Below are 24,428 nucleotides of genomic sequence, written 5' to 3'. Positions count from 1 at the left end.
GAAGAGCTAGTGCCTTAGTCAGAAACATTCTCATGTCTGAGATGCTGGCAAGGACACAAACTACTTAAATGGCTGCCTGGATGACAGACCCTTTGTTTGACTCTTGCCCTCATGGTGGGGACAGAGCTGGAAGCAGCACTAGGTGACCTAGGCAGTTGCCTAGGGCCCTCTGGCTTGAAGGAGGACTGCCACAACATTTAATTCAAATAAAATCTTACATTTCTTTTTTAAGAATGTAATCTGTGTGCATTACATTTCTTCTTTAAGGATGCACTCTGTATGCATCTTTAGCAGCATCTCACACGCGCAATTGAATGTTGAAATTCCAGAAGCACAGCATTTTTAAGAATGGAAAACTGCTTACTGCCATTCCTTTAGCAGATGAAAGAGACTGAGATGAAGATGAGTGAACATGGACAATGTTTAGAGTGTAAGAAAAATGCTCCAGCTAGGGATGGCAGGTTAATTAAGTTATTCAGGCTCAAACTCTTTACTTTGATTCCAGGAGGACAGATCCTGAATCCTTTACATCAACTATCAAACTATCATCAGGGGGTGTATTTTCAAGGGTTGTTGAATTACAGTGCCTTTTTAAGAAATTTTGAGTTTCAATGGCAGAGATGTTTACTGTTACTCATGCTAAGTCTGTTTTCAATGTGTAACTGCTTTGTTTAGCAAATGGCTATCATCAGTGTTTATGCTATAAAATTTGAAAGTAGTAGCACAGCATGCAGCATACTTGCTTTTGGTGCAGAATGTTTTGGGTTCTACTCCCACATCATGTACATGGACTGCTAATACGTTAGTGACATTTAAAAGGGGGGTGGGGTTCCTGCACTCCTAAGTGTGCCCTCCTTTGGGTGAGATGCTTAGTAACATGTTGTCAGTTTGACAGCCATTCTCTATTGCAATATTACCAGCTTACCAACTTTTTCTTTTTTTAATGTAACATGGGTAATTTATTCTTCAGGGGCAGCAGGCACTGAATTTGTACATGAAACACTGAAATGTAAATTGGTTGCCAGCAGCAACCTTTTCATTAGTTGTAGATCTCTTTACTGTGGAATTATTCAGATGACTTTCACTTGTGCAGAGATTGTGTATATTGACTGATACTGTTGGACTGTAATGAGAGAAATCTAAGTGGCCTATTTTGGCTGGAATGTTTGTAAATTGGTAATTTTGCCATTATTGGTTCATACTTTTTATTTCATTGCTTACTGGGAAAATGTTCAAAACTACAAATTTAACACACACACTAACAAGTGGTGCTGTATTACACAATGTAAATAATTTAATACAAACAGGATGGTGCATCAAAGAACACATGCATGTATGCACAGTTCTAAAAATGTAAGCAAGGGGAGTATGGTTAATTCTACATGGCTTTATATTATCATTTAATATTGTCAACAAGCTTACACATCAGTGTTGACTGTCACAGTATATGATGTAATAAGTACTATCTGAGAGAAGCATCTTGACTTCTGTCAGTGGTGGTGGTACTGGACATGGCAACAAGAATGATCCATATTTTATTACTACATTTACAATTTAAGCAGCAAACTGCCAACTCTCTCTGTAATTTTATTACCTAGGCCCCCCAAACAGAACACCACTGCTGTGGCCTTTCAAAGGCCAGGTGGCTCTCAGTCCAACAAAGATGTCAATTACAATTAGGGTCACTTCCTTACAAATTAATTGAGTAAGAATCCTTTCCCCCTTCTAATCAGCAAACTCTCCATAAGGTCCACTCATAAATTATGATCTATTTTTTTTCTTGTTTACATTTAGTTTATGGGGTACAGCAGAAATCACATTATTACTAAATGCAGGCTCATCCCAGATTACATTCAAGATAATAGCAACAAAAATGTAACAATTACAGCCAACAGTGGAACACAAAGGTAATACAAACTAGGTACAAAACATGAGATACACACTGTACAAACTTTACACCAGGTTGAAGTGTATGCATTTCAAGAGTAGCAAGAAAAGGCTAAGCAACAGGTTTAGCCTTGGAAAATGTAGGGAGCAATACAAGGTGTTCAGAGGAGAAAGCAAGAGATAAGCAATGTTAAAGATACCACCTGTTCCTGACAGAGAAGACTCCTTTCAAATCGATACCTCATGGTGCTGACCTTCACTCTTCCAATGCACCCACTCTTCAGATTCCTCTCATTTCTCTAATTTGGTACCGAGTCTCTGGGAAGCCATTCCCACTCACATCAGAAAAATCACACTACTTACGCAGACCTTAAGCATCACTATACAAACTAACAAAGCTACAAATGCACTAGCCACTCAACTTAATTGCCATGGTAACATCATTCCCAGCCAAAGACCCTCGCATAGCAAAAGTCCAAACCATTGCTCACTATTCAATACCACATTTCTCTTTCATCTCACCTCCTTTGCCATGTGATGTATATCTCTTATCCATCTTATTATCCTATCCTAATTCACCATACTTTACATCTCTCCTGTCTCAACATTGTATATATTGTAAATAATTTATATGCAACACTAAAGTCTTTTAGTCATAACTACTGTGGAATAGTGAACAGACTGCATATGCATTTGACTGTAGTGCACAGTTACACGTTTTGGATTCTATGCCTGCTAGTCTCTTAACAGTACTACTTTTATTTGTATTTGTACCTGGTAAAAGGTCTGGGTATGAAACAGTCCATTAGGATCAGAACTCTACCCTGTAAATAAAATCAAACACAAATTCAAATAAATGAATGAATGAATGAATGAATGTTTGGAGGTTATTTTTTGTCACACAAGTTTCTTGCTGGATGGGTTTTACCTCACTTTCTAGGCACAAGTGAATATAAAAGCTCTCAAGAAACACTTATTGTGCTCCTCTACATATCGAATTCCTCGAAATGTTCACACACATCATCTCTAAGCTTGTTACCATCATCCTTAACCTCTTTACTGTAACTGCATCTACTGAGTGGAAAAAGCCCACTAACATAACCCTACCTAAATCCTCTCAATCCCATGCAGGTGATCCACTGCTACTTCATTGCTTTAATTTTAACCATAGTCTCCTATAGCCAATATTCTAGAAAAAAAAAAAAACTTTGCAAACAGTTAAATCAAGTTATTCAGGACAAAAAAATTCTTTCCCCTAGGCAACATGGTTTTCAATCTTATTTCCGCATCACAGCAGATTATCCCCTAACCAACAATGCTATCTACTCATTCTCATAAAACAAACAGCTTCTCAGAACCAACTGCCTTACAAACTATATGAACAGCTATTTCAAGGAAAAGGTAGTAACTCACTATCCTCGATGACTCATTTCTCCTCTTGTGTTTCCAAAGCTCTATCCTTGAACCAATCCTTTCCTTGCTGTCTGTAAACAATCATCCTCAAAACCTCCACAATGTGAACACGGTTCTCCATGGTGATGACCTCCACATACTCAAGAGCCACAGATATTTTTTCTAACCTTAGAAAGCATCTATACGATGACTTCAACAAAATATGTTACTCTTTTTCCATTCATCTTACCACTGTCAACTCTTCTGAAATGAAACACTAAAAAAAATAAACATTGCTTGGAACTCCTGACAGAACAAATTAATTGTTCTCTCTTAACTATCACTGACCCCTACACATCCTTCTAGGACATGTAATTTCTTACAAATATCTGCAAGTACCATTGGCCCTAGTCTAACATTGAGCGCACATGCTTCATCTCCTCTAAGTCACTCCAATTAAAACCTTCATACAGAATTACCCACCCTCTGACTCCAGAAACTAAGTATTGCATCATTTAAATATTTTCAGCCTGAACAACTGAAACAATATCAACTTTCTTCAGAAATTACTTAACAAAATCTACCAAATCATTACTCTTACACACTAGAACATGCAACTGCTATCATATTAATTTCACCAACACTCTTTGTCTTAATATTAAAGGTAAATACCTTCTTGCTATCACCAGCAATAAACTTCTGTATCTATACTTCTGCCTTCCTTCCGCTTCTCACTATAACCAATACTCACTACCCATTACATTACTCAGTCTTTGTTGAAAGGCATTGCTTCATATTAAACTGGATAGAAAAGGCTTTTTATAAACATGCAACAGCTGTGTGGAACTCCATATTTACTAACATATGCAACAGTACCCATCATTCCTCCTTCAAACTGTCCCTAAAAAGCTTACTATTTCTGCAATAATCCAATATCACAGCTGCAATAAACCCACTAGAGCAACCCTATCCAGCATAAATATCTGTCCAAATACTCCTACAAATTTTAGTTTAATCTTGTTGATAAAGAGCATTCTACTACTGCATCCTTGGATGACCCGTGTTCCTTTAGTGGCTTGGGGAGTGGTGCAGCTACATGGGGGTGGGTGGAATTTAGTAACTGTCACCACCTGTCCCATCCTTCCAACAGAAGTTTTGGGGTATGTCAAGCAAACCTACTGGATTGGTGTGGCTTGTACCTCACTGTAAGTCAGGTAGGTGGCCGCAGGATAAATGTAGACACACACGGGGAGCCTCTCTGCAGCAGCAGCTTCAAGTTAAGCCTCCATCTACCAAGTGCAGGGGGTTAGATAGTGAAGGATAGGATACTCATGAGAGTGAAATCTTGCCTGGGATCTATCTCCTCCTAAGAAGAATGAATGGGCTCATTGGCTTTGCCTCAACCGGGGAACAAACAGGCCACAGGAGTGTGCGACCTGAGTTATGGAATGAATGAACTAGCTCTTGCCCCACAGAAGGAATGAAGGTAGCGATGGGTTAATGCTACAAATTTTGTACACATCTTACTCTGTAAATTAAGATGTGTACAACTGGGACAGAAATCAGTAAGAAACATTATGGTTTGTCAGATTCATAGTACAGAGGGATGCAGCACAGCATATGACCCAGGCAACCTGGGATAAATCTGCGACTCCAGTAGTGAAAGACTGGTGAAGGACTGGGGAGGAATGATGGGGCTATTCCCACACTACTTACTCTGCAGGAAGGATACATGCTGAGGATGCATGTAGTTGCCATACTCAAAGCAGAATGCAGGCCAAATCACAAGTGAGGCAGGTTCACAAAGGAGGTGATTTGCGAGTGCAGAGGAGGGGAACAGGCATGTAGTATTCCACTGTATGCCATAAAAGGGGAGAACCCCAAGGCAGGCAAGTCACTATGGATGTGGGACAATCTCCCTCACAGGGTCCAATCAGAAAATGAGTCTGGAACCAGCACACAGAGTTAGAGATTATAACATTTGTCTTTATGTTATTTTTTTGTATTTAATATGTGGGTCTCATCCTGGGCAGCTGCAGGAGAATGAATGAGCCAACTGGGTGACCAGCGAGGTCAACTCATGGTCAGCAGAGGATAGTGGAAACGATAAAATGTATATATGTGTGTACACATTAGGGTGCAGATATTTACGGAAGGAAAAAGAGCACAATTTCAAAGCAGTAGGGGGACTGCTTAAAACAAATATCAAGTTGCCACACATTTCCTTTCACATCAGAAGCATTTGTTCTCTTATTTACCTATGAATGTAAATTTGTAAGTTAACCAAGATAGTATGCTCATTTTCTGCAGAGGCCCGGGGGATAAAGTTAAAGTAAATGTGCGTAATGTAAAGTTTGCAAGACAGCGGCACATTTCCAATGCTAGTAAGGACCAAGGATTACACAGTTAAAAGTCTTACAATAGTAATCAAATTCTAGATACATACAGTCTTTTGTAGCATTCAATTAGCATCACAATTTTTAGAATCAACAGGTTATGTACACAACAGTTTACAATAGGTACTGTTTTGGTCTAATAACAGTGCTATGTAGAATGATATATTTGTACACAAAAACAGCACATGATAGTCTATACCCGAGAAGGAAGGGCAGTTCTGCCAAGAAAGCTAGCAAGTGAGAAAGTCCAAGAGACTGACTACAGTTGCCATGAAGCTTGGTGGCACTTGCATTATAAAGACATTTGCTTAGTAATAAGTCCACAATGCAACTCTGAAGTAGCAGTACCGAGGTAATTGTCGCAGATGAGTGGGAAAGTTGTTCAGCAGGCCCATGCCTCTCAACCTCTTAACACTAGAAATCTGGATAAAGCCAGAAATAATGGGGTCAAATGTCCAAAAAATAGAGACAGATTTTAAATATTACTCTTACAAACTTAGAAAGTTGCCAGAACAACAGATTTTACATTGGAAACTATTTTCTGAAGGGTATGAAGTCTGAAACTCAAATTTATATCAGTATTTAGTGATTTCAATCCTCAATGATTGTCCCCTATTGTGGCAGGCATGGAGTAAACTGATCAAACTCTCTTTCTCTGGTTTTCAGAGTAGGAGGACAAAGATACAGAGTACACAGAAGCTGGAAGACAAGTTGGAGAAAGCTAAAAAAAGTGCAGACTTGACAATATCAGAAACACTAAGACACCCAAGCTCTCTAAGTCTGAAAATAAAAATTCTGCAGAATGTGGTGCAAGCTGGCAATAGTTGAAAGATCAGCCTTGATGAGGGGGTAAAAACATTATCTGACTTTGTTTATTAATAGCTGCCACAGTATGGGGATGTTCTAGGAAATATCCATCAAGATCTTGACAAAATTATTTTATGTTTTGTCATTGAAGGCTGATGTTTTAAAAACAAGAATCTACATTGGTGATTGCCTACTAATTCAGATGAAGGAGTTTGGAACTTCATTCAAATAAATGGTAAAGAAGACAAAGATTCTGTGGTGTGGTGCTTTGAAACAAGCTTTGTTTCTTGACAGTGCTTACTCTTCACAGTCGTGAAGAACATAGTTTTCAGATGTTAGGCTGATGGCACTGACAGTTTCCTAAACACTACTGACACCTAAAAGGCTGTGAATTTCACATAAAGGTAAATCTCAATTTATAATGTAACAGCCAACCAGCTCCATTATGTACAAGGATAAATGGTAAAGGCGACCAGAGTTTGATTACCACAGAGTTGACTGTAGGGGCCTGGCTGAAAAGAAGGGGAGTGAGAGGCCACTGCTGGTATTCCCATCCTAGTAGGAACAGGAAAGTGGTCCTGTTTTATCATGCAAGTGACACCTAGCAGGAGCACTAGTTGTTACAGCTACAGGAGTCTGAATCTACCAAGCCTCTGTTGAATCCAAAGGGAACTCAGTGCATGGAGGTATGATTTCCCGTCAGCAGATGACAACAGTGGAGTTCTGCAGAGCTGCCAAGGGAGGAGGGGTGCTCCCAAGGGGATTTGGTAGGTCGTCCAGTAGGATCAACAACCTGGCCTGCTCCCTACCACCTGACTACTGTTCAAGAATGAAGGGTTGATACGGATTCCTGGGCAGGAACAAATGGGCTGTGGGTCTCTCACCTAGTATGGTAATGTCCGGCACCTTTCTCTCTGGAATGAATAGACCAACTGGGTGCAGACAGAGAAGCCATCAGGTGACATCCTGAGGGGAGCAAAATAAAATAGGCAGCAAATGCAGAAAAATGCTTGGGTTCTGCTAAAACTAACTTGACTACCAAACTACTCAATGAATAAAATTATTTAAGTTTTGTTATCTATGGTAAAAAATTGGCTTTGGAAGCTGAGCTGGCTTTTGCTTGATATAAAGCTGAAGCTACTAACCAATGAAATAATGAAGGGACAATTGTTTTTAACATCTTTCCAATAAGTGGTATTATCCTGAGATTTAAATTCTAGGAAACAGAGCAATAATTAAAACAGAAATGTGTAACATTTACTTTACGAAGCACTGTGGACACCCCCAAATCAAAACCAATAAATAATTATCTTGCATTGAGTGCATGTATGTATGTATGTTTACTGCCTTGTGATGTATTCATATCCTGTTTCAAATTGACTAGCTTCAACCATGGACACGGTTAAACACAATAATAAAAGGGTCACATAAAGACGCTAAACAGTACCTCTTATAAGCACAGGTTCACACAAGGGCATGTAACGAATCAGCACAGCTCATAGTTAGAAGTAAATATAAAAGCAGACTAAAATATGTAGGTTGCACTGCCACCAAAACAACAAGGAAAAAGATATTACTGTGCACAGCAGTTTACCATCAATAGAAGGCTTACAGCACTGCACAGAGCATTATTTACTGCAGTATAGTTTATTGTTACACTGCACACCTGTAATGGTAAAAACAGAACTTAAGTAGGTAAACCTCCCTGTGACTTGCTGTACCAGCTTAACTTGCTGGCAATGCTGAACCCACAAATTTTAATACCACTGAGAGCAGCTTTTACATAAAGTTTACGAAACTTCTGCTTTGCACCTACTCAGTGCTGGGACAGGTTACAGCTTCCCTAAAACCCTTAAATGGATTAAGTGGGCAATAAGAGAAAAAAAATACCCTAAAGCATAATGTCCTACTGTCAAGAAGAGAAGCAGTTCAGAGCCAAGTCATCTGTTACTGTCTACCAGCACTGTATTAAACTAGGCATGGAACAACCTACTGGATTACACAAAAACAATACTTTTTCCTCCGTCAATCCAGTAAATGTTCTTGAACAATAGTGTGAAAAAGGAGCACTGAGTTTTTTTTTTAATGGTCATATATATATATATATATATATATATATATATATATATATATATACATATTTTTTTTTAAACTTAAAAAAAATCTCTTTCAGTTCCCCTTGAAAGCAATAGTTTCAAGACATCTCTAAAACAATTACAAAATCTAAAAATATTACGAAGAAGAAACAAAGACCTATTTTCTAAATGAAAAAATAAGGTCAACATATCTCAGAAAAGGTCTTGTGCAGGGAACTGAGGCAACACAAGCCTTGTCCTATCTGCTGGTCACAATCCATACAGCATGTGTAATGCCCAAATGCAAATATTGGAAACAGCATAAAAGAAAAAGGTTAGTGGCAGGAAAGAATAATTTCTAAAGGATTCTGGTGGCAGACATATTGCTGTAGGCTTCTTCCAATCAAGGAAACACATGGTAGTGACACACTGTAACAACAGCAAAAGCAGCAGCTGTTGAATTCCCAGAACAGACAATGCCACTGCTGTTTGGATCCTTGCAGTTTCTGACTGCCACAAGTGACAAAGCTTACAATTTTGAACAGATCTATAGACCTGCCATTCTGATTCTGTCACACCATCTATAGCTCTGAAAAATAGAAAACGATGAGAGGTTCATTCAATTCAACAGACTGCCCCTTGCTGTGTACCCTGAGGTTATGATATGACCATTAACATACAGCACTGCTGAGAAACTAAGGGTCTAATTGCTGTACAAGGTAGGATCAACCTTGTCAGCCCTAAACAGAAAGCAAACCATGAACAAATTAAATGAGGTCAGCAGACTTAAAATGCAAAGTTAGTGTGTCTCCTGGCAGTCTCAAAAAGGGAAACATAAAATACTGGTCCTGGCAGGAGCAGAGGTCATCAAGTTAGAAATGGTGTCCTGTACTCAACACTGCCTACACCATTAAGATACCTAAATTACTCGCTGTACAGAAAAAAATGCTCAGACCAGTGTACAGATCCTCCATTAGCAAGGCTTCAAGTGATGCTGTTGTCTGTAGTTATAAAGTCAAATTCTGTAGAAAGTACTGTTCTAAAAGCCACAGGGCAGAAAAGGAAAGTGGTGAGAGCAGCAATATGCAATCTGCGAAGGTAAGAAAAAAGTAATTATCTAATGTTATAAAAGCAATATATATATTGTTATAATAAATATGTTGTTGCCTAAAGTAGATGCAAAATGGAGGTGAGATAAGCCATCGAATTAGAAGCAAACAAAACTATTATTTCAGTATTCATTACTACTTTCCAATATTTCCAAACCACCAAGATTCAACAAATGTATTTTCTGCAGCAAACCTAATTAAATTTCATGGTGCAAAAGTAGCATCCAGGTTCACCCTGGCATCACAAACCCCCCAGTGGTCCATTTTTTTCCCTGTTGGGGACATCCCTTGGGTTAAGATACTTCAGTATTTGTCATTCAAGGAAGACTATGTGTCATTCAAGGAAGAGAGATGCTCAAAGTGCCAGGTCTATCAGATAGCAAAGAGAAGCAATACTTAAAGGTTACTATTTTCATATTTCATTTTCTCCTCAATCCTTCTTCACGAGCAGTAATGTACTCATTGCAATGTCTGGGAAGTGGAACATATCAAGACTGCTGTCCCTTGTATGACTAAAGGCTTAACAATGCTGCAATATGAATCAGTTTACATCTGAGACGAGAATCCCAAGTTGTTTCCTTATCTCCCCCGCTAGTCTCAATTCCAATGACTGACTGTGTGTAAAGTTAAGTCATCACCTTGCAGGGCTGATGCCTCACCAAATCATGCCACAGTGCCAGCTCATCCCTACTCACATTCACAGCAACTTCAGAAATTACATCTTGTTTTCTTAAAAGAAACTAGAAAGAAAATGGAGGGCAGGGCTAGTGCAGCAGACAAAGAAGGAATATTTACGTATTTTACTTAATGTTTAGGTACCCATATCTTAGCATGTTACAGATGAAAAAGAGAGACACCTGCAAAATCATGAAAATATATAAACTGTGACAATTAGGAGCAAAGTCAATATGGGGGTTCAAACAGACTACACTTTTGGAAGAAAGCCTCAAGAGTGCATGCCTGAATTAGGGAAAGTAGTTCATTCCACAGGATTGTGACAAGGCAGGCAAAAGAATGTCCAGCTGAGATGATGGGCCATAGGAACAGCCAGCAGCCTTTCATCTGACTATCGCTGTGCATCAAGACCTCAATGCAGTATACAACTTCTGGAGCTACTGCAGAGACTAAACTTTGTACGGCATGGTGGATATAAAAACAGATCTTCAACACAGACCTGGACATGGATGGAAACCAATGAGGATCCCACAGTACACAAGTTATAAAAAAAAAATAAATAAAAAAATAAAAAATCTGTCTGCAAATCCTGTGTCACCACCCGAAAGCATAAGCTAAAAGGCAATGAAAAATTAAGGTATAAAAACAGTGCACCAAATAAAATCCAAATTCTATGGAAAAGCATGCTGTTGTTGGAAACTGTTTTAATAAAGCCAACAAACAACAAAATACTTGCAAGAAATCACAAACTCCATTTTATTTTAGCACTTTCATTGCATCAATTATTTTTTTGTTTTTTTTTTTTTTTGATTGTTTTGGGGGGGTTTAAGACAGTGTTAAACTGCAACTGCCTGCACATAAAAAGCATACAAAATACTTGTTGGTCAACTGTAAACTAATGTTATAATGTTTATACTATACTTTATATAGCACATACAAAATTAAGCATCACATTTACCAGTTCTGGATATTATTTCTTTCCTCTGTTACCTTCTGCTCTCTTTGTGAAAATGTGCATTTTCAATGTTGTTCTAACCTTATGTGCTCTGTTTTAACCCTAGGTCATGGCCGAGGTGAAAAGGGTATGTAAACCAACCCATTCACCTAGTTAACAAACTAGAAAAAATAAAAGTGTTTATGCATTTTTATAATATGAATGATGTGAAGATGTGAGGTATTGCCATCTGTGCCAGGGAAAGTATGGCAGTGCATGTGTAACACGTGCCAGCATAATAAGTTGGGGGTTTATAAAGAATTTTGTGTCATTTGACTATTACATTGTTTTGTACAGATGCTTGTACTAAAAATGTATCAACAGAGTTGTTATAACTGATTAAATGTATCTGTTTAAACAGAGAATTCTGGAAGGGAAGGGTAGAACTGTTTGAAATTGTTCTACAGCTTTCAGATACTACAACAGATCTTAGCAACTTAGCAAAACTCTGAGTATATACTGTACCAGAGTCAGGTGACCAAATGTGATGTCATTCTATACCACTGAGAGGATGGAACTTACACAGAAATTTAATTTGTACTGTTTTATTTGAAACCTAATATAAAAGATCTATGTCAGTTATGACAGTTCAGTTCAGTTTTGTTTGAGGCTCATCACCTTGCCTTATGGAAGTAAGTATCTCAGCTTCTCATCTTGGCTTGCTGTGTTAATTAACTAGGGAACAGTTATTCTTTAGACAGTCAGGAAATACAGTGAGATTAGTTAAGTATCGTTTTTTCTACATCTGTATGACTCTATTCAACTGTGTTATTTTTATATCTCCTGTGACTGAAACTCTGGTGTTTATTGTACTTAGATATTTAGTATTCTTCTGTTTTCTATTTTATTATTTATTATTAAATATTTTATACCTTTCACTGCGGCTGGTCTTTTAGAGAATACTTCCAATATCTTGAGAGTGCTTATGCTTATGCTTATTTTAGTGATGCCTTGGCCACTCCGAAAAGCCTTGCTACTTTGGTTACACTCTAACATTTATATTAGTATTGATTTTACTCAGTATAATGGGATATCTCTGTAAGAGTCTTAGAGTGGCTGACTGGTGGCAGCATGGTTACTGTATAGTCTGGACAGTAGGGATACAGTTAGTAAATCTGTACCAGCCTTTTCCAGGAGTGTGTGTGTGTATATGTTAATATCAAATAACCAGGTGTGTGTGTGTCAGCTACTTAGAACTGGGTCACAGTGCTCCAAAGTGAGTCTTGTTTTGGATCTGTAAAGAAACAGAGTCCAGTCCCAGGTCTGGAGTATGTTACCTGTGTGCTCTTGAGGGAAACTGTGCTCGATGCATTGAGTTGCATCTGAAAATACTGTGTAAATCCATTCCTGTTTTTAGTGGCTGTTGATTACTGGCCCAAGTTAGAGAGGCCATCATAAATGCAATAAACCTTTATTACTGTCTTGGACTGAGAAGTTATTATAGAAACAAAATAATTTATTAGATCTAATGAACTATAACAACAACTTCATGAAAAAGGAGAAAAAAAGCAAAAGGTACTAGCAATGTGTGCACGTAAATTAAAAAATCCTTCATTTTTGAAATTTTTCTTGTATGACTATAGGACACTTCAGGAGACTTAATAAATTAACGTTGTTCAAAGGAACATGCAGTCTCTTTAGAAGTAATGGGAAGTTTGGATTTCTGTAGAGTATGGATCCGTCTTAATACCTGCAGTTAGCAATATCTTTCTGAAATCTATGGATATCCCGATCAGCTGGCAGTATTTCTGAGATGCAGAAATATTAAAACGCTCAGTGCATTTAAAATACTTGAGACTTTTTCTTGTTCTGTGCACCTCAAGAAAATAAATTGGCTACCAATATCTGATAATGCCTCAGTTTTGTTTAACATTCTTATTTACAAAGGCAAAAAAGACAACACTGCCCCTACCTCAAAATTGTCTACCCATCAATCTAACTACTCTCTCTGTTCACAAGTTGACTGTGCCATTTCCCTCACAAGACCACATATAAATACACTTAGTAAAAAAGTGCCCCAGTTATGTGGAACAACCTAAAGAAATAATGTCAGAGTGATGCGGGACCAATGTCATGCTAAGTGACTTGCTCAGTACAGTAGGTAAATGGAAGCTGTGAGACTCAAACCCAGAACTGCTGCATGGTCAACATCTAGCAGTGCATAATTTTAAACCTCTGCAACTAACTGTCTCCCTTCTCAAAGGAAGTCCAAAACTATTACATATTTAAATGTTAAATGAACACTAATAAACTTCTAGTTAGCTGATCTTGCCATCTTAGTTAAAATGTATTACTCTGGCCTCTGCTCTATTACTGGTTAAATTTTAAAGACTGATATGGTCAAAAAATGAAGAGACACATTTTGTTTTATTTTGATGTACATAGCTCTAATGATAAAAAAACACTGAAAGCAGCAAATATAGCTTTAATATTTGCTCTACAGCATAATGGACTGGATATGGCAACCATACAGAAGCAATTTTTGTTTTTGTGCTAAGCTTTCTACTGCATACAATTCATCTGATATTTACAAAAAAATGGCATCACTCTGACCATCCTTCCATTCAGGCTCCTCATACTTTCATTCAGAGTTTTATTACTCAGAAATAATGCCTTAATTTAAACATCTCAGGATAAATTGCTATTAAATTTTACTTTTTTTGTTAAAACACCTTTATTGAATTATCACTTGTGACATAGGCAAACTTACATTTATATAAAGTATTCAAACCATATAAATAAGTTTACATTTACAAACATTACAGAATATATAACAATATATGTGATGTATAATCTAAGCAACATTACATACATTGGTCAATTCCTGCCTTCTTTTAAACCTCATTCCTCCTCCAAAACATTTTTCTGCATGCACTGTTCCCACACTTTTCTATGTAATTTAGTCCTACCCCTTTTCTAAATATCTGACTTCCTGCTCTCTCTCTGTAGAAATATTCACTACTTCAAGTATAGTTGGTCTAGATTTTGATTTCCACTTTCTAGTAACTTTTATTTGGCATCCACCAGAATTAAACTTAACAAGGCCTTACTGTGTCTATGCAATTCAGATGTTGTATCCCAACTAAAAATGCATTTCCTTAGTTAAACTCATTTACTCACCCAGTATTCCTGACAAAATACTCTGTAGAGAATTTTTGAAGTCTGCGAACTCATTACACTCCCAAAACATATGTTCCTAGTTACCTCATTTTTCCCCATCACATCTCCATTTGCCATCTACCTACGGAAACATTTGTTGGAGTCTGCTTGTTATTGTTTGCTATTAGAAGTATCAATGCAAAGACTTCCAGGCAAAAATACTAAATTTTATTTTTAATTTATAGGGTGAAGCACTGGTTTGTGTTCTTTGACATCTTCTGAACACAATGCCGTAAGTCCATTCTTCCCCAGCTAGAAAAAAGTGATTAAATAACATGATCAAGAACTGACAGCCGGGATTCCTGACAGACATTCCCTCTGCCAGTCTGCAGATTCATACTTCCTAAAAACCCAAACTCACCTGTTCCCTCAGCTGTGACAGAAGTTACATAATAAAAGAGCTGCCAATTCCCAGTGACTAAAATGAGAAAGGAAGGGAAACAAACACCATGCAATGCGGCCTTTACCTAAGCCAAAAAAACTTAAAATCTGACTGCCAACATGATGCAAGATCCAGGAAGACAAGTTTGTAAAGATTTCATGCAAGTCCAACACTGTGTCCAGTAGGAAGTTGAAGAGCACAAAATGCCACAGAGGGGGTGAAACAACCAAGACATGTATGAATCATATACAATAATTAATATACTCTAGGATGAGGAGAAGTGTTTAGGGTGCTGCTATCCTTTACTTTTGCAAAGTAACCTTAAGCTACCCTATGAATGATTTTCTTGTATGTTCTACTGATGTATCTTACAAGTATAACATACGGTATCTCTACTTTCTAAACTGTTTGCTATTAAACTTTTGGCCTTTGGCTCAGTTCATAGTTAAAAATGGTCTCCAGACCAGACAAACTATCCACTAAAACAAAATTAAATACAATTACTCAATCAAAAAGCCTTATATATAAACACATTCATGTGCATGCGCTTGCCTCCATCAAATATCTTACGAAGGCAGACATCATGACCAGACATTTTAGCCACAAATGATGCTACTTCCCCAGGAATCGGGGTTTTACAACTTCTACTTGAAAACCCATTCTACTGCATCCCATGTATTTGAGTAACTCAATACAAAACAGCTTACATTTTCACCATTACAGTGACTGCAGTGTAATATGTCTCCTGAACAACTTATACACAAAGAAGTTAAAACTAGGAAATGTATACTCTGTATAAATGTACAATGTTTCCAGGCAGAATAAGGCAATATTATTTATGTATAAAATGCATATTACTGAGAACATTTTTGAGGGGGAAGGGAGACATAACTGGTAAAAGTAAGTGGCACAATGGCATGGCTATAGTGTCTGAGGTTCAGTCCTAGCCTCTGGTTACTTCTGTATGGAACATGCACATCCTGCTTGGGCTTGCATACATGCCCTCAAAGTTCTGGGATTTTCCCATATCACAAAGACTTGCTGGCTGCTTGAGCATACTATAACAACACTCTTTGCCATTGTACATGATATTTGGGTCATGGCTGAATTAGGTCTTCCAGGATGAGTCCATACACCCAGTTAAATAAAATCCAAATAAATACAGCACAATACCAAATTCCTTTTAGGATGGCAGGCCAAAAATCATCTTATTAAGGTGTGTGGGACTATACAGCAGACTAGCTACCTAGTTGAAACAACTTACGGTCCAGTGATAGAACAAAGTACCATGAAGCTAGGGGGATCATCTAAACACAGCTGAAAAAGAAAAATGGCAGATTTCTACGTGCTCAAGTATTTAAAAAATGAGAGCTACAACTAGCAGTTCAACATCAAGAAAAAAACATGTCTATGTGGCTGGAATGGCAGACCACACAGACAGACAAAAAAAAAATGAAAAAAAAAAAAGATTTATGAATTGCATAAAGTACAGCTGCACGATAAAGCACCAAAGTAGGTAATAATGCAGGACTGAAATGTTTACAATGACACTGGGGTAATAATTTTATTTTAAACTGTTTCATCTCTGCAAGGACAGCGATGGGACCTGCAGTTCAGATGAGACAGTCTGTAGCCATGCTTAAATACTATATTATCATGCAATAATCATACTTGCTCAAGAGCAACTTAATGATAGAAGTCATATATTACCAAGTCAAATGAAAAATATAGATATGCATTACCTATGAAGAGGGTTGCATCAATTTCCTTAAAAATACAGTCCAATGCTCGGCACTTATGTATATGTGTTCAGAAATTCAACAGAAGTCTTAGCACAAGGTATGAATAATCTGCATTCAAAATGTGTGAACTTTAAACATTAGCAAAGGAAGGCTTGGAAGTAATCTATGCAAAACAAACTAAAGACACTACTGTCTGAAAGGATTTTTAGGCTCCCACATAAAGGGATAAACTTAGTTATAAGATGTGACCCTAAAACACAAGAGGCTGTGGAGTACTTGTACTGTATGCTATGTTAACAGGCCTGCTGTGAAGGAAATTTAGAAAGTAGCTTAAACTCTCAGAAGAAAGAGAATTCAGCTACACAAAGAGAAGTACTTACGTTAACTGTGGAATTTATCAAATGTGTCCCAGTGTGGCTTAGAACCTTCCAAGAATACCAGTTAAGCTAGACATAATACGGGCAATAGATGCTTATACGAAGGACTGGTGCCCTGTCTTATCTCTCACCCTATAAGTAAAATGTAATGAATAAATAAAAGGGGGACCGGACGCCCCTTTAAAAAATTGTAGCAGTGATAATTACTTAACCTAACCCCATATTATGGTGTTTGCTGAGACATGAAATATGTTTGATTAACAACTGACATATAAATGATACTTACTGTTTTTGTAAACAGCCAGAATATTCCACTAGAAAAATGATCAAAAGAGAGAAATGCTAGTGCTGCTAAAACATTAAACAGTTGAAAGCATGTCTGCAAATAACATGCAACCCACTTCCTATAAATTGTTACACATCCAGTGAATAAGGGAATGGGATGTTTACCTACAAAGAAACTGACACTGCATGCAGATCAGTGCTTTACCCTGGTTAACGAATACAAATAAATAATTCTGTTAGACACATTTTCCAAAATTAGGGATGTTTCAAAGAGGAGGACATATGCCTTACCACAGGTGACCATTCCCCAATGATTGAAGTGAAATAAGGGAATAAAAACAGCAGCAGTGGTTGAGTAACCTTACTTTAGATGTCGAAAAAAGGATGGTCTCCAAAAGGCAATGTCATGCTATAGTCAAAGTGAATGTGCAACTCCGTGAAACACTCTGATGCTCTTAAAAAACTCACTGGGTTGTTCTCAATTTCAAAAACAGTGGAAAGATATAGGTAACAGCTTCCTCATTCAGTAACTCAAAAAATGACAAGAATGAGGCCATGGACTGGCGAGAAAATGGACAGCAAGCTTCTGTGGTAAGTGATGGGAAAATAATATATCCAAATAAGAGCAGTGAGTACTGTACAATTAATGGATGTTTAACAAGTCCAATTACAAGGTCAGGATAGCCTGACTGGCTAAAGACAACCATAAGACTTTCTACAGCTATGTCCAAATCCTCAAAGGCAGCACACATCAGAGTGCCGAACTGGTCATCAATGGTTCATCGTGCTGGGTGACATAGCGAATTTGCTGGCTTTCAAATTCAGCTCAAACTTCACCCCTCACTTCCCCCTTCTCTCCCTCCATGAAATATCTACCTGCATACCCCCCACGCACAACTATTAACAGGGAGCAGGTCCTGAGGGCACTCGCTAAGGCCAAAATACAGCCTCAATGGGCCCTAAAAACATAATGGGATGCCTCCTAAATAGCTGGAAACATGACCTATCTGGACCTATTGAGTCACGTGTCAACTACAGCTTCAAAACAGGCTTTGTACAATGAGAATGGAGGACTGCAATAGTTACCCCCCTTCACAAGGGTGGACTATCAACTGACCCCAGAAACTACAAACCTATTAGTCTGACTAGTCTAATATGCAAAGCCATGGATCAAATTATCAAGGAAATGATCAGCAAAGGCAGAGGCAACTTTCAGACACTGGACCCAACCCAGTTTTGCTTTATCAAGGAAAGGTTATGCCTACTAAACCTGGTGGACTTCTTTGAGAAGGTCACTGATGCAATGAATGAGGGGGAAATGGTGCATACAGCCTACCAAGACCTGGCTAAGGTGACTGATACAATACCCCACTCGGATATAGTTTACAAACTCATCGGAGTGAGCACAAACCTCTATATAACCTTCTGGATTGCAAGATGGCTCACAGACAGAGCCCAGGAAGTCAGGATTGGTGATACTACTTCCACTAAAAGACCGGTCACCAGTGGAATATCTCAAGGCTCCATGCTGGGACTGCTCCTATTTGGCATCTAATTCTTGGAAGTAAAGGCTAATGTCACAGGGCTTAAGCTGACTAAATTTGCACATGACTGGAAAGTGGGAACTATCATAGATTCACCCATGACACAAACACCTTACAAGAGGTTCTAACACAAATGATTGGTGCCAAAGTCACGAACTAAAACTCAATGCCAAGAAATGCATTACAGTGCTTTTTGGGAAAATTGCCATCCATGCTAATTACTCCATCAATAAGATACCTGTAAGATTTGACCCAGTAGTAAAGGATCTGGAAGCATATGTAGACAGTAATCTGAACTTTGATCAACATGTGGCCCAGACAGTAAGAAATTCATTCTATATCGCCCAACCTATAAGTAAGGGCATGGCATACAAGCCCAATGAAGTCACAGTGCCTCTATAGTCAACCCTTATCAGTCACATTATTGAGTATAATGTCCCCTTTGGCATGTACCTGACCAGATATATGCAACAGATGAAACACCCACAAAGGTTCCTTACCAGAAGAAATTATTGTATAAACACATTGTCCTATACGGACTGCCTTACAGCCCTGCATCTATACTCTCTCTTACAGATTACTAAGAGGCTATCTATGCCTGGCATACAAGGCATCCTTGGGTCAGCTCTGATGGACCTTTTACACATCTACAAAACAATCATCATCAGAACTACTAGATTCAAGGATGCAAATTTTGCTTCTGACATAAATAAGACATGTTGGTGAGACAGATATGTCTCTCAGAGGATCCTCATGCTACAGAGCACCCTCCCCCCTTCCACGTGAAGCAGACTCCACCACTAGCCCTACTTAAGCGTAACCTTGACCAGTGGATGGGAAATCAGAAACTCAACACGGGTCTGGCCCCCGTGTCTCTGATAAACAGAGGCAGACAATAATGCCCAAACTAACATAACCCCCACACACAAACATATACTCTAGACACTTTCTAACATATCCCCTTTCTAATAAACGCCCATGATACATAGGGACACAATTGATTTGAATTGCATAACTTGGCTTCTAAAGGCCATGGTGGTCATTAGCTCAGTATATAAATATGAACTATGAATTATGAACATACAGTGCACAAACAAAAACATAAGCTTCTGCATGGGAATGACTTGAAGCTACAATAGGAGAAGAGTTAAGTAGTACATGAAGACTAAGAATGCAAAACACCAACAATTCAAGCCAGTGGTATGTAGAGGAAGCAATGCAAACATGTAACTATTTATAGAGGAAGGAAGCTAGAAGAAAGAACTCAACTTTATGGAGAGACAGTATTCAGTATAAGTGCAAAGAATAGTAACCTAGAAATAGCAGGTATAACCATGTCCAGTATGCCATTATAGGAATCTGGAGAAAAGGAATAATAAAGAGCAAAATATTCAAGGATTGCTTTTGCAAATGAATGGCCAAAACACACTACAATCACTACCACGGTGTGGAAACTATCTGAAATAGCAAGTTGCATACAATGTAAAGTAGAACAGGACACAAGGTTAATGATGTTATATAGGCATCACAAATACTTCTATATGCAGCTGCAAGCATGGCAGAGAAGTACACTTTCCTGCACAATGGAGCAGTCCAGCAAACACACAGAACAATGCTCAGCAATGCAGATGCTTATATTTACCTTGCCCATACTGACACCTTCCTTATCCACTGTGCAAAATATGGGTTACTGCATGGGGAGGGAGTATGGCTTAACCAGAGGCCTTCAAGTTAACAAGAGAGCGACAACAGGTATGTTGAAATGTTACATGTTATGTGCCACACAAATCAGTAAGAAACTACATGTATACAGAGGCACACTGTATACATATGGTGCACCTACCCTAGTGTAGAAGTCTGTGCAGATATATGTTTTTTTTTAAACTGTCATTGCCTTCCACAGCTGCTTTGCCAAGGTGCAGGTTCTGGAGTTGTATTAATATTGTCCATACAGTGAACCTCTGTGTCAGTCCCCAGAGTGCCTTTCTTTTTGACCATCTGTGTCAACTGCCACATATTACATCTAGAACCTCTGAGAGAAACTACAGCCACAGTGCATTTGCAGTGACTACAAAGCAGGGAGCTGTATTCTCCTCTCCAAGCCCTATGGCCCATGCTGGTATTGCTTGTTATAAGCAGGTACTATTCCCTGAATTCACAAGTTTGCCTGTATTATCATACACTAAACACAGTCTGTACTCAGTGCTATCATCTGGTTTGAAAAATAATTGCACTGGCTCAAAGGTTTATTTACTGTCACTACAACACTAACAGGGAGACAGGAAAGCCAAGCAAGCCAACAGACATTTTCTGTAAATGAGACAAATAATGCAAATGGTGTTACCAAGCTTTGTGGGTTCTAAACAAATCACTCACTTTACAATTAATTATTTGATAAATATGCTATTTAAAAATGAGAGGACAGCAACAATAGAGTGGTTTACATGGGCATAAGTTAGTTTTACCACCTTCTCCTTTTTGTTGGTTCTTACTTTTAATACAGTTCTTAACTGTACCTACCCTCCTACTGAACTGATACTAGAAATTGGATCATCATCATCTTAGGCTTTGAAGATGCTGTGGTCACAGTTGCAACCTGTCATAAGGAAATATCTTGCATGTTCTAATTCTGTTTCCAAACCTACATTTATATACAGTCTGAAGACAACTGACCAATGCTCTAAAACATCAGATAAAAGCAGAGATGTAAAAACAACAAGACATACTACCTTTGTCTCTTCGACTCTTATAGCATCCAACAAATAGTGCAGAAGTTCCTGGCTGTCTTGCTGCTGGAACCCTTTAAATTTTGGTGCCCTGTTAAGATGAAAGAAAGAAGTTGCTGAAAGAAAGCTTTGTAAATGAGAAACGTGTATGTGATATTTCTGCTTATGAGACAAAATGATAGCAAATTACTTTACTTTGTTGAAGCTCTATCACCACTTGGAATAAAAAAAGAATAACTCCTGTCCACATTTTGATATGTTCATTCATACATTATACACCACTATGTACTGTTAAATGCATAAGAAGTTTGGATTTATACCACTTACAGATATGACCCTCATCACCATCTAGGAATGAAGTTGCACTAGAAATTACAATGAGATAAGACTGCACAACTTTTTCTTACTATAGATGCTATTTTTTTTTCTAAATGCTTCCCCCCTTGCCTGCCAATCAGCGAGCCAACCCCCATCTGACATGAGCTCAACTGTTACCCAAGACCACATGCATCCCTCTTCACATCCCCTAGGGTGAGAGTTACGTGGAAGGGCAGTCAACCAGATATTATTCAGAGAGTTTGGTGCTCTCTGTATCCTGGCAATAAAAGCTATTTTGTTTAATGAAACTGCCTTAACCCCTCCCCCTTAGGTGATTAAGTGGGCACCTATGTCACTGCAGAAACAGCGTACGACCTTTTAACAGCTTGTGTTATGGTCCCATTCATGCAGCCATCAAGGTCTACCATCACTGATTTGAATGGTCATGCTTACATAATCCCTTCGCTGTTTCCTGCCCGTACAAGTTCATCCTGGTCTTCTAGCAGGGATCATGTCTGGGAGCATAATCTAAGACCATCTGTGACCCACCCACTCCCCTCCAGGATAGGGGCACCTATCCTCCCCTACCAAACCTCAAAGCTCCTGAGCTGCTAATCTCAAAGACAGTCAGGACTTTATCACTCCACACCATTGGCACAGCTAAGATGCTATATATTTTAACAAGTGGAGTTTACAAAAAATGGAAAATGTGCAGTCTGAGTAGCATTCGGAAAGCTTCAGTTGTGCAAGTCCATTTTTTAATACTTTAGGCAAACATACTTTTATATAAAAGAAAACAAGCCATATTAACATGTTCCCAGTTACAAATATATCACATTTATTCTTTTGTATACCCATCATCAGTCCAACATTGCATAAATTGCTCAATTTCTACCTTCCCTTAAACCTCACTCCTCCTCAAAAGAACAGGGGAGTATACGGCAGAAGTCCAGGTCAGTTACAGATGGGTAACTAGTACAGCATGATATTCGTATACTCCTCATTCGCGCTGGCGATCAGTAGTTTTTGATTGACCCAAAAATGCAGTCCTAAAAGACCATTCCCAAAACAACAGTCCTTAAAAAATATACAATATATACCCCCTCAAAACCAACACACATAATACAAAACCACCCAGGGGACCCTACAAAGACGGGTAAACGCTACTTGGACACTGCATAACATGTACAAATTATCTACATTACAAACCGTATCTTTGTGTAAGAATACTACTATCTTCAGGTAACCACACTGCAGTCAAAGAATTTGGGTAGAATCCCAAAGCAGAAGGTAACATAACTGGCAAATCATAAAGAAGCAGGAGCTGACAACATGCCTGGCAAAACAGCAGAGGCAAGGCAAAGCCTAAACTTAGAGTAGAAGTAGAGAAGATTTCCGACAAGCCAAAAGTGCAGTCCCCTCCAAGTAGTAGCCCTAAAAAGAAAATAGTTGAAGCTGCGTGAAAGCATATGAAGCCTACATGAAAGAGCAGCAATCCCTCCTGAATATAGCTGTTACCTGTAGAAATGCTGTGAATGGGCTAAGAATGCCCAAACCCCCTTGAAATGCTTAATTAGTTGCCACCCCATAGAAAATGCAACTGCTGTAGCAGCCTAAAACAAAACAAACCAAACAAACAAGTGCTAAAATCCCCTCCCAAAATAACTGCTCAATTGCAATGACCTTTGTGCACATCTAATAAGTCTATAAACCTTCTCCCTCATATGTTTCTTAAAGTAAAGAAACAAAAGAAAGGAGAGGGCCTAAAGAAGCTTGAAGCTGAGAAAAAGCTAACCTAGTTTTGAAGTTTGGAGAACTAAGAAGGGAACTCTGGGAAGAAGAGGAAGGGCCACCTTTTACCTGAGCCCCCCTCCTGGCCAGCCTCCCCTGAGAGGTACCCTCTGTACAGCAAAAAGTGTCTGCCTGACTCTCTAGACTCTCCTGAAAAAACCTCTAAAACTCCAGCCATCTAAAGACTCTGCCACGGGTGACTGCCGGGAAATCAACTCGGCAATCAACCGCTTGCTTGTGCGCCCTGATCTGCTACGGCATGGCGGTCCGGCATCCGGCGGGCTTTTATAATACAACGCAGCCAAACGGTTAATCCCACGGGTCTTTAATCCTCTTAAACGTAGCCTTGTTAACCTTGTTAAACCTAGAGCTGCAACCAACAACGTCAAAGTCAAACCAACAACACACAAAGGTATACACACGTAATCCCTGTTGTTTCGAGGTAAGAAATCACAAGAAAAATACAGTTATTCACTTTCCGTTAAACAGTGAGGCAACAAAAAACAAAAAACAAAAAGTTCAAGCCAGGGTACTCTGATTCGGTGATAGACTCTGAATTGAGGGTTCGAAACAGTTTCACACACAACACTTCCCTGCGCAAAGAAAGCTTCTCGGACGGAGTGCAGCGGAAAAAAGATGCAGGATATGGTCGTCATGCATTAGTACTCTGGACGCAGCTACACAGTCTAATGCGCGCTCTGACCGAGATCAACCCTTCTTTCTGGTATTCGGGCCGACTGGATGCGGACTATACCCAATAGTAAGGACT

General features: G+C 38.7%; 1 protein-coding gene across 3 annotated transcripts in view; it reads right to left on the bottom strand.

Annotated features, from left to right (window-relative positions):
* The window catches only part of USP45 (ubiquitin specific peptidase 45), a 2,611,314-nt gene that overhangs the window by 831,509 nt on the left and 1,755,377 nt on the right, over nt 1–24,428 (bottom strand). For all 3 annotated transcript variants that reach the window (XM_044065122.1, XM_044065103.1, XM_044065112.1), the window contains exon 9: nt 21,554–21,641. In XM_044065122.1, coding sequence (XP_043921057.1) covers nt 21,554–21,641 — 88 coding nt within the window. The remainder of the gene's footprint in view (nt 1–21,553; nt 21,642–24,428) is intronic.

Source organism: Protopterus annectens, chromosome 1.part0 (assembly GCF_019279795.1).
Source record: "Protopterus annectens isolate FY-2018-M chromosome 1.part0, PAN1.0, whole genome shotgun sequence".
Classification (NCBI taxonomy): Eukaryota; Metazoa; Chordata; order Ceratodontiformes; family Protopteridae; genus Protopterus; species Protopterus annectens.
This window is presented reverse-complemented; position numbering and strand designations above follow the sequence as displayed.